At 31.7% G+C, this 17,272-nt stretch overlaps 1 protein-coding gene across 1 annotated transcript; it reads left to right on the forward strand.

Annotated features, from left to right (window-relative positions):
• The first annotated feature begins 13,901 nt into the window (after positions 1-13,901).
• LOC105323066 (keratin-associated protein 19-2-like) lies at positions 13,902-17,058 on the forward strand. Its single transcript, XM_066083570.1, has 4 exons — positions 13,902-13,987; positions 14,222-14,405; positions 16,291-16,686; positions 16,975-17,058. The coding sequence occupies exons 2-3, from the start codon at positions 14,263-14,265 to the stop codon at positions 16,658-16,660; spliced, it is 513 nt and encodes a 170-aa protein (XP_065939642.1). The 5' UTR covers positions 13,902-13,987; positions 14,222-14,262; the 3' UTR covers positions 16,661-16,686; positions 16,975-17,058.
• The last annotated feature ends 214 nt before the right edge of the window (positions 17,059-17,272 follow it).

The raw sequence follows: 17,272 nt of genomic DNA on the forward strand, positions 1-17,272 counted from the left end.
TCTGAAATTAATTAGCATGTTTAAAACAATAACAATAATGCTTGTCTTTTCACAAATACTACTAAATCGATAATCTTCCACGTATTCAAAACACAAGTAAAAATGAGGATAAGATAGAAATATTTTAAAGATAATGTCAATGCAATACCCGCTTATTTTTCTCGCACGCTAGTACAAGATTTTTTCATGATTTCATGAATTTTTTTTTCACCCCTTAACAAGAATTAATTAATATACTATTATTTCGGGTCATCCTCTATCGACAGCTTTCAATTGTTTAGAACAAAACGAGAGTCAGTTGTAAATTCAATTATATCGTTGTTACGTTGCAGGGTTTATATTTCGTGCTATGTCGAATAACCTAATATTCTATCTTACAATCTCAACAAATGAATACATGAATGCCTTTTTGCATCTATCCATATAAAAATCAGAAGATAAGTATATCGAATATAAATATCATATGTTGATCATTATTTGTAGTAGTACATAAGAGTGAGGGGTATGGATGAATGCTGATCAATCATTAATTTGTATATATTATAAAAACATATCAATTTTATATCAATACAGTTCCTCTCTCTCTCTCTCTCTCTCTCTCTCTCTCTCTTTCTCTCACACACACACACACACACACACACACACACACACACACACACACACACACACACACACACACACACACACACACACACACACACGCAAAAAAAACCCCACAAAAACTTTTTTTTTCCAAGACTGCATAAAGAATGCAAGAATGCAGATGGGCGGGTTTACTCGCTGATCTAAATTCAAATTTTGATTCCTAAATTCTAACATATCAACTTGATTTGTGTTGGGATGTGACATGATTTCTTAATTTTAGATGCACTTTGAAGGGTCAAATGGTCATTGCGTCTTACGAGTTGTGGTTTTGAAAAATTTGTTATGAATTTAATTAACCTAGCAGTTAAAAATTAGAATTACATTCCCATTCCCTGTTTTTTTTTATTTGCAGTGCACTCAAATATTGACTTCATGTAGTATTTACATTTACATGCGGTATCTTCAGTGTTCCTGTATGTGTTGTTTTGTATACAAAAGAAATATCATTTGCTTATATCAAATGAGGGATTTTCTCTGCAATTTCCCAATCAACCTAATTCAATTTTCAATGTCGTACAGTTAATCCATCAAACTAGATTAAATCAATTGGTTTAGGTACTACTTTATGGCTAAAAAGGCATTGCTTTTAGATGAAAAAAAAACTGCTATTGAATGCAATCTTTCGCATACAAAATCTCAGTGTTTATTCAAATATATTTACATCTACCAAACATTATTTCCTCTATTTCTTACGGAAACTTATGGTTAATTCATAGCTCTATAGAAACAGCCAGACTGAAATCTACACGCCCTTTTTATCGATTGGTCGAAATCTACAGCAACTGAAAGTGACAGGACTGAAATTGACACGCCCTGTTTATCGATTGGTCTAAATCGACCTACAGACGACCTAAATAAAATCCCGAACTGCACGAAAAAATCATGACGATGCCAGACCCAAAGTCTCACAGGAGACGATTTGGCTGTTTCTTTTAGCTTACGTACTTTTGTACATTAACAGTAATTTAATGAATTTTACTAATTTTTCATAATCAGTTTATTAATTAGTTAAAGAAAGATGTAAATATAAACAATAAAATGCTTTCTTTGAAGATTCCTGCGGGTTATGAAGGTAGCGATCATTGCAGGAAAATTTACATAACCCGCTAACGCGGGTTATGTATTCTTCCTGCAATGTCGCTACATTCATATCCCGAATGATTCACCAAAGAAAGCATTTTATTGTTAAAATATAAAAAAATATTAATTCCTTTATCGGTAAATTGTGTATTGCATTATTATACCTTTGACGTGGACAATGATTTTTTTGATCGAGCACGAACTCCTCGGACATGCTCGGGTTAACCTCAAACTTTCAAGTAGTTGTCGTTACTATGAGAACCTTTACATTTATGGGTGAAGATTTTTCTTCTATGTAACGTGCTTATCGACGAAACGGTAAATTAAGTATCATTGGTACTTGATTTTATAAGAGCGATTCAGAGGTAGATGTACATAAAAACAATAAAATGTTTTCTTTTATAATTTTTCAAACGATTTATTAGGATATCGATCACTGTAGTCAAAATATGTATCTTTCAACCAAAAACAATTCAATTTCAGAAATTTTATTTTAAAGATAACCTAAAGAGACCTACCTTTCAGTTAAGGTACTTCACTACACCGAGACGTATACTTTTTAAGACACTACTTCACAAGATGGCGATTTAAATGCTTTGTTAAACTATTTGTATCCATCGATTCAGGTGTATATCGTAATAGCTCAGTGGTTAGAGTATCAGGCTTGAAAAAGATCAAAAAAAAAAAAAGGTATCAGGCTTGTGAACTGCAGGTCATGAGTTCGAATCCACCTGGGGTTTTTGTTTGTTTACTGGATTAAATTTTTGAAAACATCATTTTTTAAATCTAAAATTGCACATTTTTTCGCCTATTTGACATATACACTTCTTATCCATCATGCGTTCTATCATAATCAAGTAATTTTCTGCTGATTTGAGAAACTATTTCACGGTGTAGTGAGGCACCTTAATTAATATTCAGTTGACTGAAGGGTATAGTTCTATCGTGACGTTGTTAAGGACGCTAGATACTAGAATATTGCATCAAATGTACCATAAAATTAAATGCATATATCAAAAAATTACCCGTGGGGCTACTCTGGGAAACTTTGATGGCACACCGTTTTTGCAGAATCTCATCGGAGTCGTAAGTTTTGAGGCATGGCTTTGAGCTTTGAACTTTACATGTTGATGGCCCCGAGGCAAGATCTTCCATATCATATGTAAGATTTTCTTAGTCATGGTTTGATATGGTTAAACAAAGACTTTTAATGTTTTAAATTTAAACAAAAATCACTAGATAACTATGCTATGTAATCTATAATCCTGGTGAAGACGTTGATTTTTTTACAATTGTCGCTACGCAATTCGTCATTAAGTCATAAAAATGCTTTTTGAACATATCATTTTGTATTGTAATGAAGGAGTTTAAAATATTAAAATTGGCGGGGGATTTAATTTGCATTCTAATTGTTTGTGCATTCTGTCTTTAAAAGGAAATTAATTATGATGTAAAAAAAAAAAAGCAAAAAAGTTATAAATCATATTATTATTCAAAGATGTAAAAATCTTCCTGATACAGACCATTAAACATAAAAAAATAAGGAAAAACCACCTTCGTTAGATAGAAAGATGTTCGATATACGTTCCCTCGCATCAACTACTGTCAAGTACGAGACAGCAGTGCGAAATGTTTCTGTATTACACTGTACATTACATGCACAATGACACTGTTAAACATCGCATGCTGTAAAAAAAAATGATTAAAAATAGATTGTGCTTACCTGTGAAAGTAATTGGTTTGCAAAAACTGATCACCGTTTAACATGTTTTCATATAAAAAAAAAATTATGTGGTCTCGTCTTGACTGTAAAAGTAACACGCTGAGGGAAAAAACGAAACAAAGAATAAATGAACGTCATAACAAAGAGTTTTCAGATATCGTTGTAAAATCATGCGATTAAAATAATCGTTCATTGCATATTCCTGTGTAGTAGTTGAATCTCACAAGGAAAAGCCTTGTCCTGGGCCGAGATTAGTGTCCCCCTCAGTGGAATTCCACAACCCCATAACCGTAATCACAGATGATTCTCTAAGCTTAATAACAATAGCAGTTGTATTTTTTATCATTTATCTATTTCTGTTTAGAATAAATAAGCAAATCCAATTATCAAAGTGTTCCAATTTTACGGCATAGAAATACGCAAAATGTAACTCTTTCATGTTTCTAACTGCATTTTAATCAATATAGCCAGATGAGTTCAAACCTTTCGCATTTATTGCCTTCTTGCCACTAGCCACAATTTGCTAAATTGGCACTGGCAGTATTGAAAAAGCATAGGTACTAGTCATCTCACAGACAGCATACGCATGCCTTGAATGATATATATATATGAATGAAATTCATGAATTATTTAAATACATTAATGGTTACTGAAGGCTTAACTGATCACATATTAACATATTATCAGCCCTAAAAATATAATTGAAAGTACAGGCCGCAATTTTAATAATTAATGTATTTATGTATTTATTTTTTTTATGGAGACTGTGTATACCTACAAGAGTACAAAGACATCTATGTTCTTTCAAGTGATAGAGTGTAGATACAAGTACCTCGTCCGAACGGTCACCACGTTCTGGACCGAAGAATGGGTAAATGCCTGTTTCCCTGTCGTCTGTGCTACCTGGCTTTACAATACATACCAAACTGTGGCCTCTATCTGCTTGTAGGAGGTGTTGGTAGAACCAGCAATGACAGACAATAAACCACTAATATTATTTTACCTGCCGTTATCAAAATTTTCAAATCACTCAACTCGAATCCTTAAAAGAAAAGTGCATGAATTTAAGGTCAAACCTCTGACTTGAGACTGAGTATTGGCTTGAAGAAAGTTAGTTACGGCGAGGCAAGGTTATAAAACACATCTGCTCTTAAAGTTAAATGGAGTTTAAAAAAAACGGTCCGGTTGAGAACGGTTTTATTCATTTGTACCTCGACTTGCTTTCGTTGTGTATATTTTTTTTTTAAAAGAAAAGGATCCGATTACAAAACTGTAAACCAACTTTTATTCGCGGCGACTTTATTTCGCGATTAATTGCCAATACACCGGTTTGCGACGACTAATGTTCGCGACCAAGCTTTATCCAAACCTGTATTGTTAAAAAACTATACAAAGGATTGATTCGCAGCGAGAATTATTCGCGACGACAAGGCTCTCACTAGCCTCGCGAAATTTCTCGCACGCAAATAAAAGTTGGTTTACAGTATATGTAAACTGAATTTGCCTATTATATATAAGATCAAGTAAATTAATATTGATTAACCACCATGTTACCGAATGAAATGCTTATGTCATTCATACACTTGTTAACAACCCTAGGCCTTCAGTTTGCATTCAGTTGACTAAATGACGTTATTAATTAACACATTTATTTTGCATATATCGATGAGTGTTACATAGTCCTAAGAGCAACTTTTTGATTAGGACTTTTATTTGATAAAACTTATTAATAACGACACAGTTTTGGAATATGTTTGAACTATAAATATATAGCGGGGAAACCATTGATGAGCGGTGTTATATGCGTACCAATTGAAAAACATATTTTTTTTTGTATTCTTAAAATTTTTGTAAAACAGTTTTTATATGAATTATTTGGATATCACAATATACATAAGATATATTAAGATATGCAATGCAAACAAAAAATTACAATATGAAAGGTAGAAATTTAAAATCTGCAAGGAAAACAAATATTTAAAAAATAATTCCATCTTATATATCCACAAAAAGTATTTCTGAAGGCTTTCATTTGAATCGTTTTTTGATAAACAGTAAAAATCACGCTTATAACAAAGTGCTAGAAACGGAAAAAATTTTGCTTCCTTGTTAATGTAATTTGGTATATCCGTTAGCTTTACAATAGCGTTTTTGAGTGATCTATATTTACAGATTTGAAAGATAAACATGTAAAGTATACATACCAAACCGTATTTTTAGGCTAAAATCGCTAGATTTTGCCAGCATCCTTTCCAAAGTGCTGTCAGTTTGAAAAATGAAAAAGGAATATAATTTGGTTATTGTAAATTTTACAAATAAAGCAAGTTTAGGCTAAAGTTCTCATTTTTATAAAATTAAGATACAAAGATGAAACCATTTGTCATTAAGATATTATACGATTTTTAAATTCATTAGAATAATACGGTGATTTACTTTCCTAAAAAAAACCGCCAATGACAGAGCAACCGACAGAGGAACAGTTACGACCATTAATCACAGATATTCAATGAAGTATGTAGATGAGAGAGGCTTGATGCGACGTTTTGATGCTAATATGTTGACTCGGAATGTGTATCACGTTCTTTTGGGATGTGGAGGTCGCACACGTTATGAAACACGCGATACAAAAAAGGAAACATCAATCGAGATACTCAAGAGATTGCATGTACTTTTAATTCCATTAATACTTGATAAGAATCTTTATTGAATGGCGCCCAAATGCTAGTTAAAGATAGGCGCCATCCATTGCTTTGTAATTTCATTAAAGTTTTGAATTGCTCACATATGTACAATGTTGTACATTACACTATTCATTTGTGTTTATTTCATGATAATACCAGAAAAAATTGATAGTAACATAACAAACATTTATAATGCAATATCTTCTAATTTTAACAAACCAATACACTAATTACTTTATCTTTATCATATTCTCAAATATACAATTTTTATCATTACCAACGTCCGAATGATGTAATTTGGTATTTCAATTAATCTAAATTTTCGTATCCTTATTATTTCTGAGTGCATGCACAGTTATACTTTTTCGGACTATAAATTGGTTAGTTGTGTCTTTCATATTTGTCAAAAAATGATATTTGGAAAACAAGATATGCCGATTATGTTAAAATGGCAAAAAAAGAGAATGTTCCTGTTGTGTTTTATTTATCATCCTATGATCAAATAATGTTTTAATAAAGGAGAATGTTAAATGCGTTTTACATAAATTCAGTACATTCGTATATTTTTGTGAATAAGACAACTTCTTACATCTATACATTTATATTCCCAACTAAGTAAAACCCATTAATAATGCGTTTTACACCCGATAACATATTTTGTTTACAGTCCAAATATTCCGATTATTTCTTTTTTTAATTGACTACTTTAAATAATAATTTTCAAATATGTTCATCGTGATATTTTTTTTGACAAATGAAATGTGATATACATGTATCACATTTTAGTATTGTGTGCGTTACAATGTCACCTGCTGAAATTAAAACCCATTCGTTAATCTCTATTACACAGGTGCAAATTAAAAACTGAACTTCACAAACATAATTAATCGTGTAAACAAGACAAAAAAAATAGCAAATTTGAAAAGATGCAGCCTGATCCTGAAGAGAAACGTTTAATGAATGCTAATTTCCATCACCCGCTTGATTAATAGATAATGTCATATACGATTCTATCATTGATTACCACTAAGGCTAATTTATGGCCATTAGTTTTATAACATCGTAATTAATTCAGTGGTCAAAAACGTCTGACAATTTAAGAATAAAGATGTTTGTTCTTTTGAAGTACTTTATTGCGATTGGTCCTCAGTTGCGAGGGTTCCCTATATATACAAGGTTATAATGTGCGGCAAATTATCCACTGTCTTGGTTCAAAGGTAAGTTCAGGTGTAATGAACTCATTTAAAGGAAAGTTACAAAGATGTGTTTTATCCAAATCTACTTTAACAAACTGTTAAAAATCCAAAAAGACTTCAAAAGTTTCAAAAAGCTTAAAATTTGGTTTATTGACTGATGCCTAATTTGCACTGAAGAGATTGTTTCAACTGGAAAGTGTTGTTTATTATACAATGACTTTAATTCTCTTTGGTTTGTTTTGCTTCAATGAAGGTTGTTGTTCCCAAAGTAGGCATTACTCAGAAAGCAACACGATGCTGCGATTTGCCATCATTGCTGTGTGTATTGCTTTGTCAGCTGCTGACTACGACAAGAAAATTGGATACGGAGGAACTGGATATGGATATGGACAAGGATATGGTTATGGACAAGGATATGGATATGGTCTGAATAACCTGTATGTACCATTACCTCTATAGATTTTACGATGGTTTCACTGGTGACCGGTGACTTTTTTTCGCAAGTTATTTGTTTGATTCTTATATAAAATTCGTGATAAAAAGTAAAGCGACAATTGGATAAATAGAATGTGGATAGGAAGTGAACAGCGTGTATGTATTTTTAGATCTGATTTCAAAATTATTTATTACATTAATAGTCGACTCTATCGAAGTCCTTGTTATCGGTAAATTTCTTTGACTAGATCTCTTTTCTATTCAATCTGTATATCAGATTCGCAATAATAAGTTTTGGGTCAAGAAATTTGGATGAGAAGTATATGGATACGGTGTGAACAACGTGTTTGTATCATTACATCTGTAGATTCCACGATGAATAAATACAAAGATACTCGGCTCTAGCGAAGTCCTAGTGACTGGTGAATGTCATTCACTAGATCTTTTATTTGTTCAGTCCGTATAACAAATTCGCAATACTGAGTTTAGCGTCAATACAAATTTGAGAAAAAGGGTATGGATATGGTCTGAATAACGTGTTTATATCATTACATAATTCAATACAGTAAAACTCGGCTCTAGCGAAAAGCTAATGAAGGGGCTTTTTTTCCTTTCCTTTGATCTCCTATTCATTCAATTGGTATTACTTATTCGCAATGATAAGATTAGCGTAAAAGAAAAAAATGGATAAGAAGGAAATGAATATGGCTTGAAGAACTTGTATATATTTTGTTACATCTGTATCAATACATAAAACGCGGCTCTAGCGAAATCCTAATGACAGGTCATTTTTTTTTCTTTCCGTAGATCCCATTTTATTCAATCTGTATTTTTAATAAGCAATGACAAGATTAGAGTAAAAAACTTGGATTAAAAGGAAATGAATATGGTCTGAATAACGTGTATATATCGTTACATCTGTATATTTCACAATAATTCAATACCGTTAAAGTCGAATCTAGCATATCCTATTGAGAGATAATTTTTCTTTCCTTAGATCTATTATTTATTCAATCTGTATTACTTATTCGCAGTGATAAGCGTCAAAAATATTGGATTAGAAGGAAATGAATATGGTCAGAAAAACGTGTAATCTATTCATCATTATATCTATATATTTCAGTATAATTTAATACAGTGACACTCCAAGTGACCGGTGAATTTTATCTTGCATGATCTGTTATTCATTGTATTCTTATAACAAATTCGTGATAATAAGTAAAACGACAATAAAGTTCGGATAAATGGGGTGTGTATAAGAGGTAAATAACGTGTAAGTACCAATACATCTGTAGATTTCAAAAAACATTCCATACAGTAAAACACGGTTTCTAATATATGGGAAGTAAACCAATTCAAACAACTATCTTGGCAGGTATTAGTAACTTTTTATTTATAGAAATTTACGTTGTAAATTATGGACATTTTTACGATTCTTAAATTTTCAAAACTCAAAAACCAAATCACTTCGTAAATTTTAAACTTATCCTTATGGTTATTTCAAAAATCGTGAAATAATGTATCTGACACAATGCTATATCATTGTCCTTACTTCCCATGTTTTAATGTAAAGCAATGTGCAAATATTTGAAATTTGATTGAATTTGTTTGTGATGAAAATGTATATAAAAATGGACATGATTATCAAATAATGGTTGTTAAACAAATTTGGAAGTTCGGACATAGTTAAACTTTAAGCACCCTAGATGGTCGATATTAGATCTTCCTCAAACTCTAAGATTTGATTTATTGAGCTATAAACAAGGGAAAAAAAATTCTTATATCTTACTTTTTAAATTTGGGTATTATCCTTTATTTTCTATTGAGCAATCTTCTTTTAAAGGAGACCAATAAAATCTAAAAATGACCTCAACCATTGAGCTCTCTTAATCTAGCCGTAATAGTTGGAATGTTTATGTTTCAGACTCGGTGGTGGCGCCTATCCTGGTGGATATAGTGGATACTCTCCATTCGGCAATGGCTATAGCTATGGAGTGAACAACTACTACAGTGGTTACAACCCATACGGATATGGATTGAACAACAACTACAACCCATACGGATATGGATTGAACAACTACTACAACCCATACAGATATGGAAATCTGGGTTACAATTACCCAGGATTCCTTGGGAACAACTTCCTAAACAACGGATACGGATACGGATCATATTCACCATACGGATTGAACTATCTGAATAATAACTTCCTCGGCAATCCACTGCTTACCTCCGTCCCACAAGTTCTACCCGGATTAAGGAAGAGAGCAGTATATTAAGCCACGCATACTCAACGGACAACAAGGTACTTGTGAATCATTAATATTCCGTGTAACAAATTTTCGTAGAATTTTAATCTTACAAAGGTTATGAGAGAAAAAAGGTCTTTATTTAGCTACCATGATTCACTCATCGATACTTTGTTTCATGGCCCATTTAGTTGTAAAATCAATGGACAGAAACCATCACAAAAATTCCGTATACACTAACTCACGAGAACTGAAATAAGAAGGTTAGGAAATGATGAAATTTTTAATCTTTATGTACTTTTTTGATTTTTATTTTTGTTTCTTTTCTTTTTAGCAGATTGAAAAACGACTGACCGACCAACTACCATTTATCATGTACATGATTTTTTTTTTGTATTTAATAAATGAAGCACATACTTTTCTCTTCTCATTATATGATCGTTAAGAGTAATATTGACCAGATTCATATATAAACTCGGTTAAGGAAAAACACACTAATTTTAATTGTTACATAAATACATTTTAAAGCTACAGATGTACATGTACTATATAATGATATCTTGATTACACTATTTGTTATCTAGCTTAAATGTGAACAAAAATCATTATGCTTATGTTGGAAGCTGAATTCAAACGTTGAAGTAAACAAACCATTATGACATGTATATTTCAGCTGACTATTTCGAAAATACAAAATGCAAACCACTAAGATTCAGTGCATGAGCTTAGAATCAATAGCAACAGTGAATTTGTCGATTCATATAACACTACATCCGGGGTATATTCTATGTTGTACACAGGTGGATGCTTTCGAAGCAGCGGCATGAAGCAACAATTTTTGCTTGATTTCGTAGCTTAGTGACTTATTTCACCAATCATAATGTGTTTACGGAAGAAAGCTACTTAAGAATACGTAGACACGTCCGACTCCGTCATTTTGCGTTATAGTTTTTTCAAAACACCTCAACATATTTCCGACGATCAGAGCAAAACTGCCCGTGATGTATGTTTATTATATAAGGCCAATTCATTCTTCTGATTTTTTTTTATTTTTCTATTATACTTTCATGTTAAATACTGAAATCTGATTGGTTTAGACGCAGTTGATAATCCGTTCTATTACCCTCAGCGTTAGCAACACACTAAGCAACGGGTAACACAACGAATTGATACATGCGCGTACGGTTCGCAGTAGAATTCACGTCGTTTCTATAAAAAAAAAACCAATGGCTATAAATAAAAATTCTCTAAAATTAAGACATTCAGTATAATATCATAAATTGTGCCTGTTTGGGAGGATAACAGTTGAAATTGACAGCCCTAGAGAACCAGTGTCAACCTCCGCTTCGCGTCGGTTGACAATGGTTTCCTTCGGGTGTCAATTTCAACTGTTACCCTCCCAAACAGGCACTATTTATATACTATACTATTTACAATGTGTATGTTTACCATAGATAACCAAGTAATCAATTGGTTACATAGTTGTTAGTGAAAAACAGGGAATGCACGTGGTGTGTATGCAACCTGCTGTAACAGAGAAGTATTCAATCAAATTTTCTTAATTCACTCATATTTGAGCAAAATGTTAACATTATTGCAATAATTAATAATGCCTGTTTCCCTGTCGTCCGTGCTACCTGGCTTTACAATACATACCAAACTGTGGCCTCTATCTGCTTGTAGGAGGTGTTACCAGCAATGACAGACAATAAACCACTAATATTATCTTACCTGCCATTATCAAAATTTTCAAATCACTCAACTCGAATCCTTAAAAGAAAAGTGCATGAATTTGAGGTCAAACCTCTGACTTGAGGCTGAGTATGACATTATTGATTAGCACATTTATTTTGTATATATCGATGAGTGTTACAGGGCCCTAAGAGCAACTTTTTTATTTAGGACTTTTATTTGATAAAACCTATTAATAATGACACGGTTTTGGAATATGTTTGAACTCTTTTATTGATTTACTTTTTCTTTTTAACTGTAAAATACAGTGATAGAAAATACATTTAATCAAATATATAGCGGGGAAGCCATTGATGTGCGGTGTAATATGCGTACCAATTGAAAAACAGGGCTTTTTTTATTCTAAAATTTTAGTAAAACATTTTTTATATGAATTGTTTGGATATAGCTCTTTCTGTTGATGTACATTTGTAAAGCAAAATAAAAATGACAATATAAAAGGTAGAAATTAATCATCTGCAACGAAAAAAATATTTAAAAAATAATTCCATCTAATATATCCAAAAAAAGTATTTCTGAAGGCTTTCATTTTGAATCTTTTTTTAACCGTATTTGTAGGCTAAAATCGCTAGATTTTGCCAGCATCCTTTCCAAAGTGCTGTCAGTTTGAAAAATGAAAAAGAAATATAATTTGGTTATTACCAATTTTACAAATAAAGCAAGGTTAGGCTAAAGTTCTCATTTTTATAAAATTAAAATACAAAGATAAAACCATTTGTCATAAAGACATTATGCAATTTTTAAATTAATTAGACTAATACGGTAATTTACTTTCCTTAAAAAAACCGCCAATGACAGAGAAACCGACAGAGGAACAGTTACGACCATTAATCACAGATATTCAATGAAGTATGTAGATGACAGAGGCTTGATGTGAAGTTTTTGATGCTAATATTTTGACTCGGAATGTGTATCACGTTCTTTTGGGATGTGGAGGTCGCACACGTTATGAAACACGCGATACAAAAAAGGAAACATCAATCGAGATACTTAAGAGATTACATTTACCTTTAATTCCATTACTACTTGAAAAGAATCTTTATTGAATAGCGCCCAAATGCTAGTTAAAGATCGGCGCCATCCATTGCTTTGTAATTTGCATTAAAGTTTTGAATTACTCATACATGTACATTGTTGTACATTACACTATTCATTTGTTTTTATTTCATGATGATACCAGAAAGAATTGATAGTAACATAACAAACATATATAATGCGATATCTTCCAATTTTAACAAACCAATACACTAATTACTTTATCTTTATCATATTCGCAAACATACAGTTTTTATCATTATCAACGTCTGAATAATGTAATTTGGTATTTCAATTAATCTAAATTTTCGTATCTTTATTATTTCGGAGACCATGCACAATTATATTTTGTGGGCCATAATTTGGTTAGTTGTGTCTTTCATATTTGTCAAAAAATGATATTTGGAAAACAAGATATGCTGATTATATTAAAATGGCAAAAAGAGAATTCCCCTCTTGTGTTTTTTTAACATCCTATTGTCAATACTGTTTTAATAAAGGAGAATGTTAAATGCGTTTTGCATAAATTCAGTACAATTGTATATTTTTGTGTAATAAAACAACTTCTTACATCTATACATTTATATTCCCAACTAAGTAAGTCTCATATTTAATGCGTTTTACACCCGATAACATATTTTGCTTACAGTACAAATTTTCCGATTATTGTTTTGATTGACTACTTAAAATAATAATTTTCAAATATGTTCATCGTAATATTTTTTTGACAAATGAAATGTGATATACATGTATCACATATTAGTATTGTGTGCGTTACAATGTCACCTGAAATTAAAACCCATTCGTTAATCTCTATTACACAGGTGCAAATTAAAAACTGAACTTCACAAACATAATTTATCGTGTAAACAAGACAAAAAAAATAGCAAATTTGAAAAGATGCAGCCTGATCCTGGAGAGAAACGTTTAATGAATGCTAATTTCCACCACTCGCTTGATTGATAGATAATGTCATATACGATTCTATCATTGATTACCACTAAGGCTAATTTATGGCCATTAGTTTTATAACATGGTAATTAATTTAGTGGTCAAAAACGTCTGACAATTTAAGAATTATTATGTTTGTTCTTTTGAGGTACTTTTTTGCGATTGGTCTTCAGTTGGGAGGGTTTCCTATATATACAAGGTTATCATGTGCGGCGAATTATCCACTGTCTTGGTTCAAAGGTAAGTTCAGGTTTAATGAACTCATTCAAAAGGAAAGTTGCAAAGATGTGTTTTATCCAAAAACTACTTTAACAAATTGTTAAAAATCCAAAAAGACATCAAAAGTTTCAAAAAGCTTAAAATTTGGTTTATTGACTAATGCCTCATTTGCACTGAAGAGATTGTTTTAACTGGAAATTGTTGTTTATTATACAATGACTTTAATTCGCTTTGCTTTGTTTTGCTTCAATGAAGGTTGTTGTTCCCAAAGTAGGCATTACTCAGAAAGCAACACGATGCTGCGATTTGCCATCATTGCTGTGTGCATTGCTTTGTCAGCTGCTGACTACGACAAGAAAATTGGATACGGAGGATCTGGATATGGATATGGACAAGCATATGGATATGGACAAGGATATGGATATGGTCTGAATAACCTGTATGTACCATTAACTCTATAGATTTCACGATGGTTTCACTGGTGACCGGTGACTTTTTTTCGCAAGTTATTTGTTTGATTCTTATATAAAATCCGTGATAAAAAGTAAAGCGACAATTGGATAAATAGAATGTGGATAGGAAGTGAACAGCGTGTATGTATTTTTAGATCTGATTTCAAAGTTATTTATTACATTAAAAGTCGACTCTATCGAAGTCCTGTTATCGGTACAATTCTTTGATTATGAGTTTTGGGTCAAGAAATTTGGATGAGAAGTATATGGATACGGTGATAACAACGTGTTTGTATCATTACATCTGCAGATTCCACGATGAATAAATACAAAGACACTCGGCTCTAGCGAAGTCCTAGTGACTGGTGAATGTCATTCACTAGATCTTTTATTTGTTCAGTCCGTATAACAAATTCGCAATAATGAGTTTAGCGTCAATACAAATTTGAGAAAAAGGGTATGGATATGGTCTGAATAACGTGTTTATATCATTACATAATTCAATACAGTAAAACTCGGCTCTAGCGAAAAGCTAATGAAGGGGATTTTTGTCCTTTCCTTTGATCTCCTATTCATTCAATTGGTATTACTTATTCGCAATGATAAGATTAGCGTAAAAGAAAAAAAATGGATAAGAAGGAAATGAATATGGCTTGAAGAACGTGTATATATTTTGTTACATCTGTATCAATACATAAAACGCGGCTCTAGCGAAATCCTAATGACAGGTGTTTTTTTTTTCTTTCCATAGATCCCATTTTATTCAATCTGTATTTTTAATAAGCAATGACAAGATTAGAGTAAAAAACTTGGATCAAAAGGAAATGAATAAGGCCTGAATAACGTGTATATATCGTTACATCTGTATATTTCACAATAATTCAATACAGTTAAAGTCGAATCTAGCATATCCTATGAGAGATAATTTTTCTTTCCTTAGATCTATTATTTATTCAATCTGTATTACTTATTCGCAGTGATAAGCGTCAAAAATATTGGATTAGAAGGAAATGAATATGGTCAGAAAAACGTGTAATCTATTCATCGTTATATTTATATATTTCAGTATAATTTAATACAGTGACACTCCAAGTGACCTGTGTATTTTTTCTTGCATTATCTGTTATTCATTGTATTCCTATAACGAATTCGTGATAATAAGTAAAACGACAATAAAGTTCGGATAATGGGGATGTGTATAAGAGTTAAATAACGTGTAAGTACCAATACATCTGTAGATTTCAAAAAACATTCCATACAGTGAAAAAAGATGTGGGAGTAAACTCATTCAAATAACTATGTTGGCAGGTATTACTACTTTTTAATCATAGAGCAATTCGTTGTATATTATGAAATTTTAACGATTCTATAGATTATTAAAATATTATTATTAATGTGCTCGGGAACTACAGAAAAAATGCTTTATATGACACAATGCCATATCAAAGTCCTTATTTCTCGTGTTTTACTGTATATCAATGTGCAAATATTTTAAAATGATTAAGCGAAACAAATTTGTTTGTGATTAAAATATATATGAAAATGGACATACATGTATTGATAAATAAACATTTATTATAAAATAATGGTTGTTAAACAAGTTTTGATGTTCGGACACATTTAAACTTTAAGCACCCTAGATGGTCGACATTAGATCTTCCTAAAACTTTAAGATTTGATTTATTGAGCTACAAACAAAGAAAAAAATTCTTATATCTTACTTTTTGAATTTGGGTATTATCCTATATTTTCTATAGAGCAATCTTCTTTTAAAGGAGACCAATAAAATCTATAAATGACCTCAACCATTGAGCTCTCTTAATCTAGAAGTAATAGTTAGAATGTTTATGTTTCATTATAATGTTTTTCTAGATACGGACTCGGTGGTGGATCTCTTTACAACTTTAACCAACTGGGATATAACAACTATCTTGGTGGATATCCTGGTGGATATAGTGGATACTCTCCATTCGGCAATGGCTATAGCTATGGATTGAACAACTACTACAGTGGTTACAGCCCATACAGATATGGATTGAACAACAACTACAACCCATACGGATATGGAAATCTGGGTTACTACAATTACCCAGGATACCTTGGGAACAACTACCTAAACAACGGATACGGATCATATTCACCATTCGGATTGAACTATCTGAACAATAACTTCCTCGGCAATCCACTGCTTACCTCCGTCCCACAAGTTCTACCCGGATTAAGGAAGAGAGCAGTATATTAAGCCACGCATACTCAACGGACAACACGGTACTGGTGAATCATTAATATTCCGTGTAACAAATTTTCGTAGAATTTTAATCTTACAAAGGTTATGAGAGAAAAAAGGTCGTTATCTAGCTACCATGATTCACTCATCGATACTTTGTTTCATGGCCCATTTAGTTAAAAAATCAATGGACAGAAAACCTCACCCATCACAAAAATTCCATATACACTAACTCACGAGAACTGAAACAAGAAGGTTTGGATATGATGAAATTTTCAATCTTTATGTACTTTTTTGAATTTTATTTTTGGTTTTTTTTTTCTTTTTAGCAGATTGAAAAACGACTGACCGACCAACAACCATTTATCATGTACATGATTTTTTTTTTTTTAAATAAATGAAGCACACAACAATAATTTTCTCTTCTCATTATATGATCGTTAAGATTAATATTGACCAGATTCATATATAAATTCGGTTAAGGAAAAACACACTAATTTTAATTGTTACATAAATAAATTGTAAAGCTACAGATGTACATGTACTATATAATGATATCTTGATTACACAATTTATTATCTAGCTTAAATGTGAACAAAATCATTATGCATATGTTGGAAGCTGAAT

The sequence above is a fragment of the Magallana gigas genome, chromosome 1, assembly GCF_963853765.1.
Source record: "Magallana gigas chromosome 1, xbMagGiga1.1, whole genome shotgun sequence".
In the NCBI taxonomy this organism is placed as follows: Eukaryota; Metazoa; Mollusca; class Bivalvia; order Ostreida; family Ostreidae; genus Magallana; species Magallana gigas.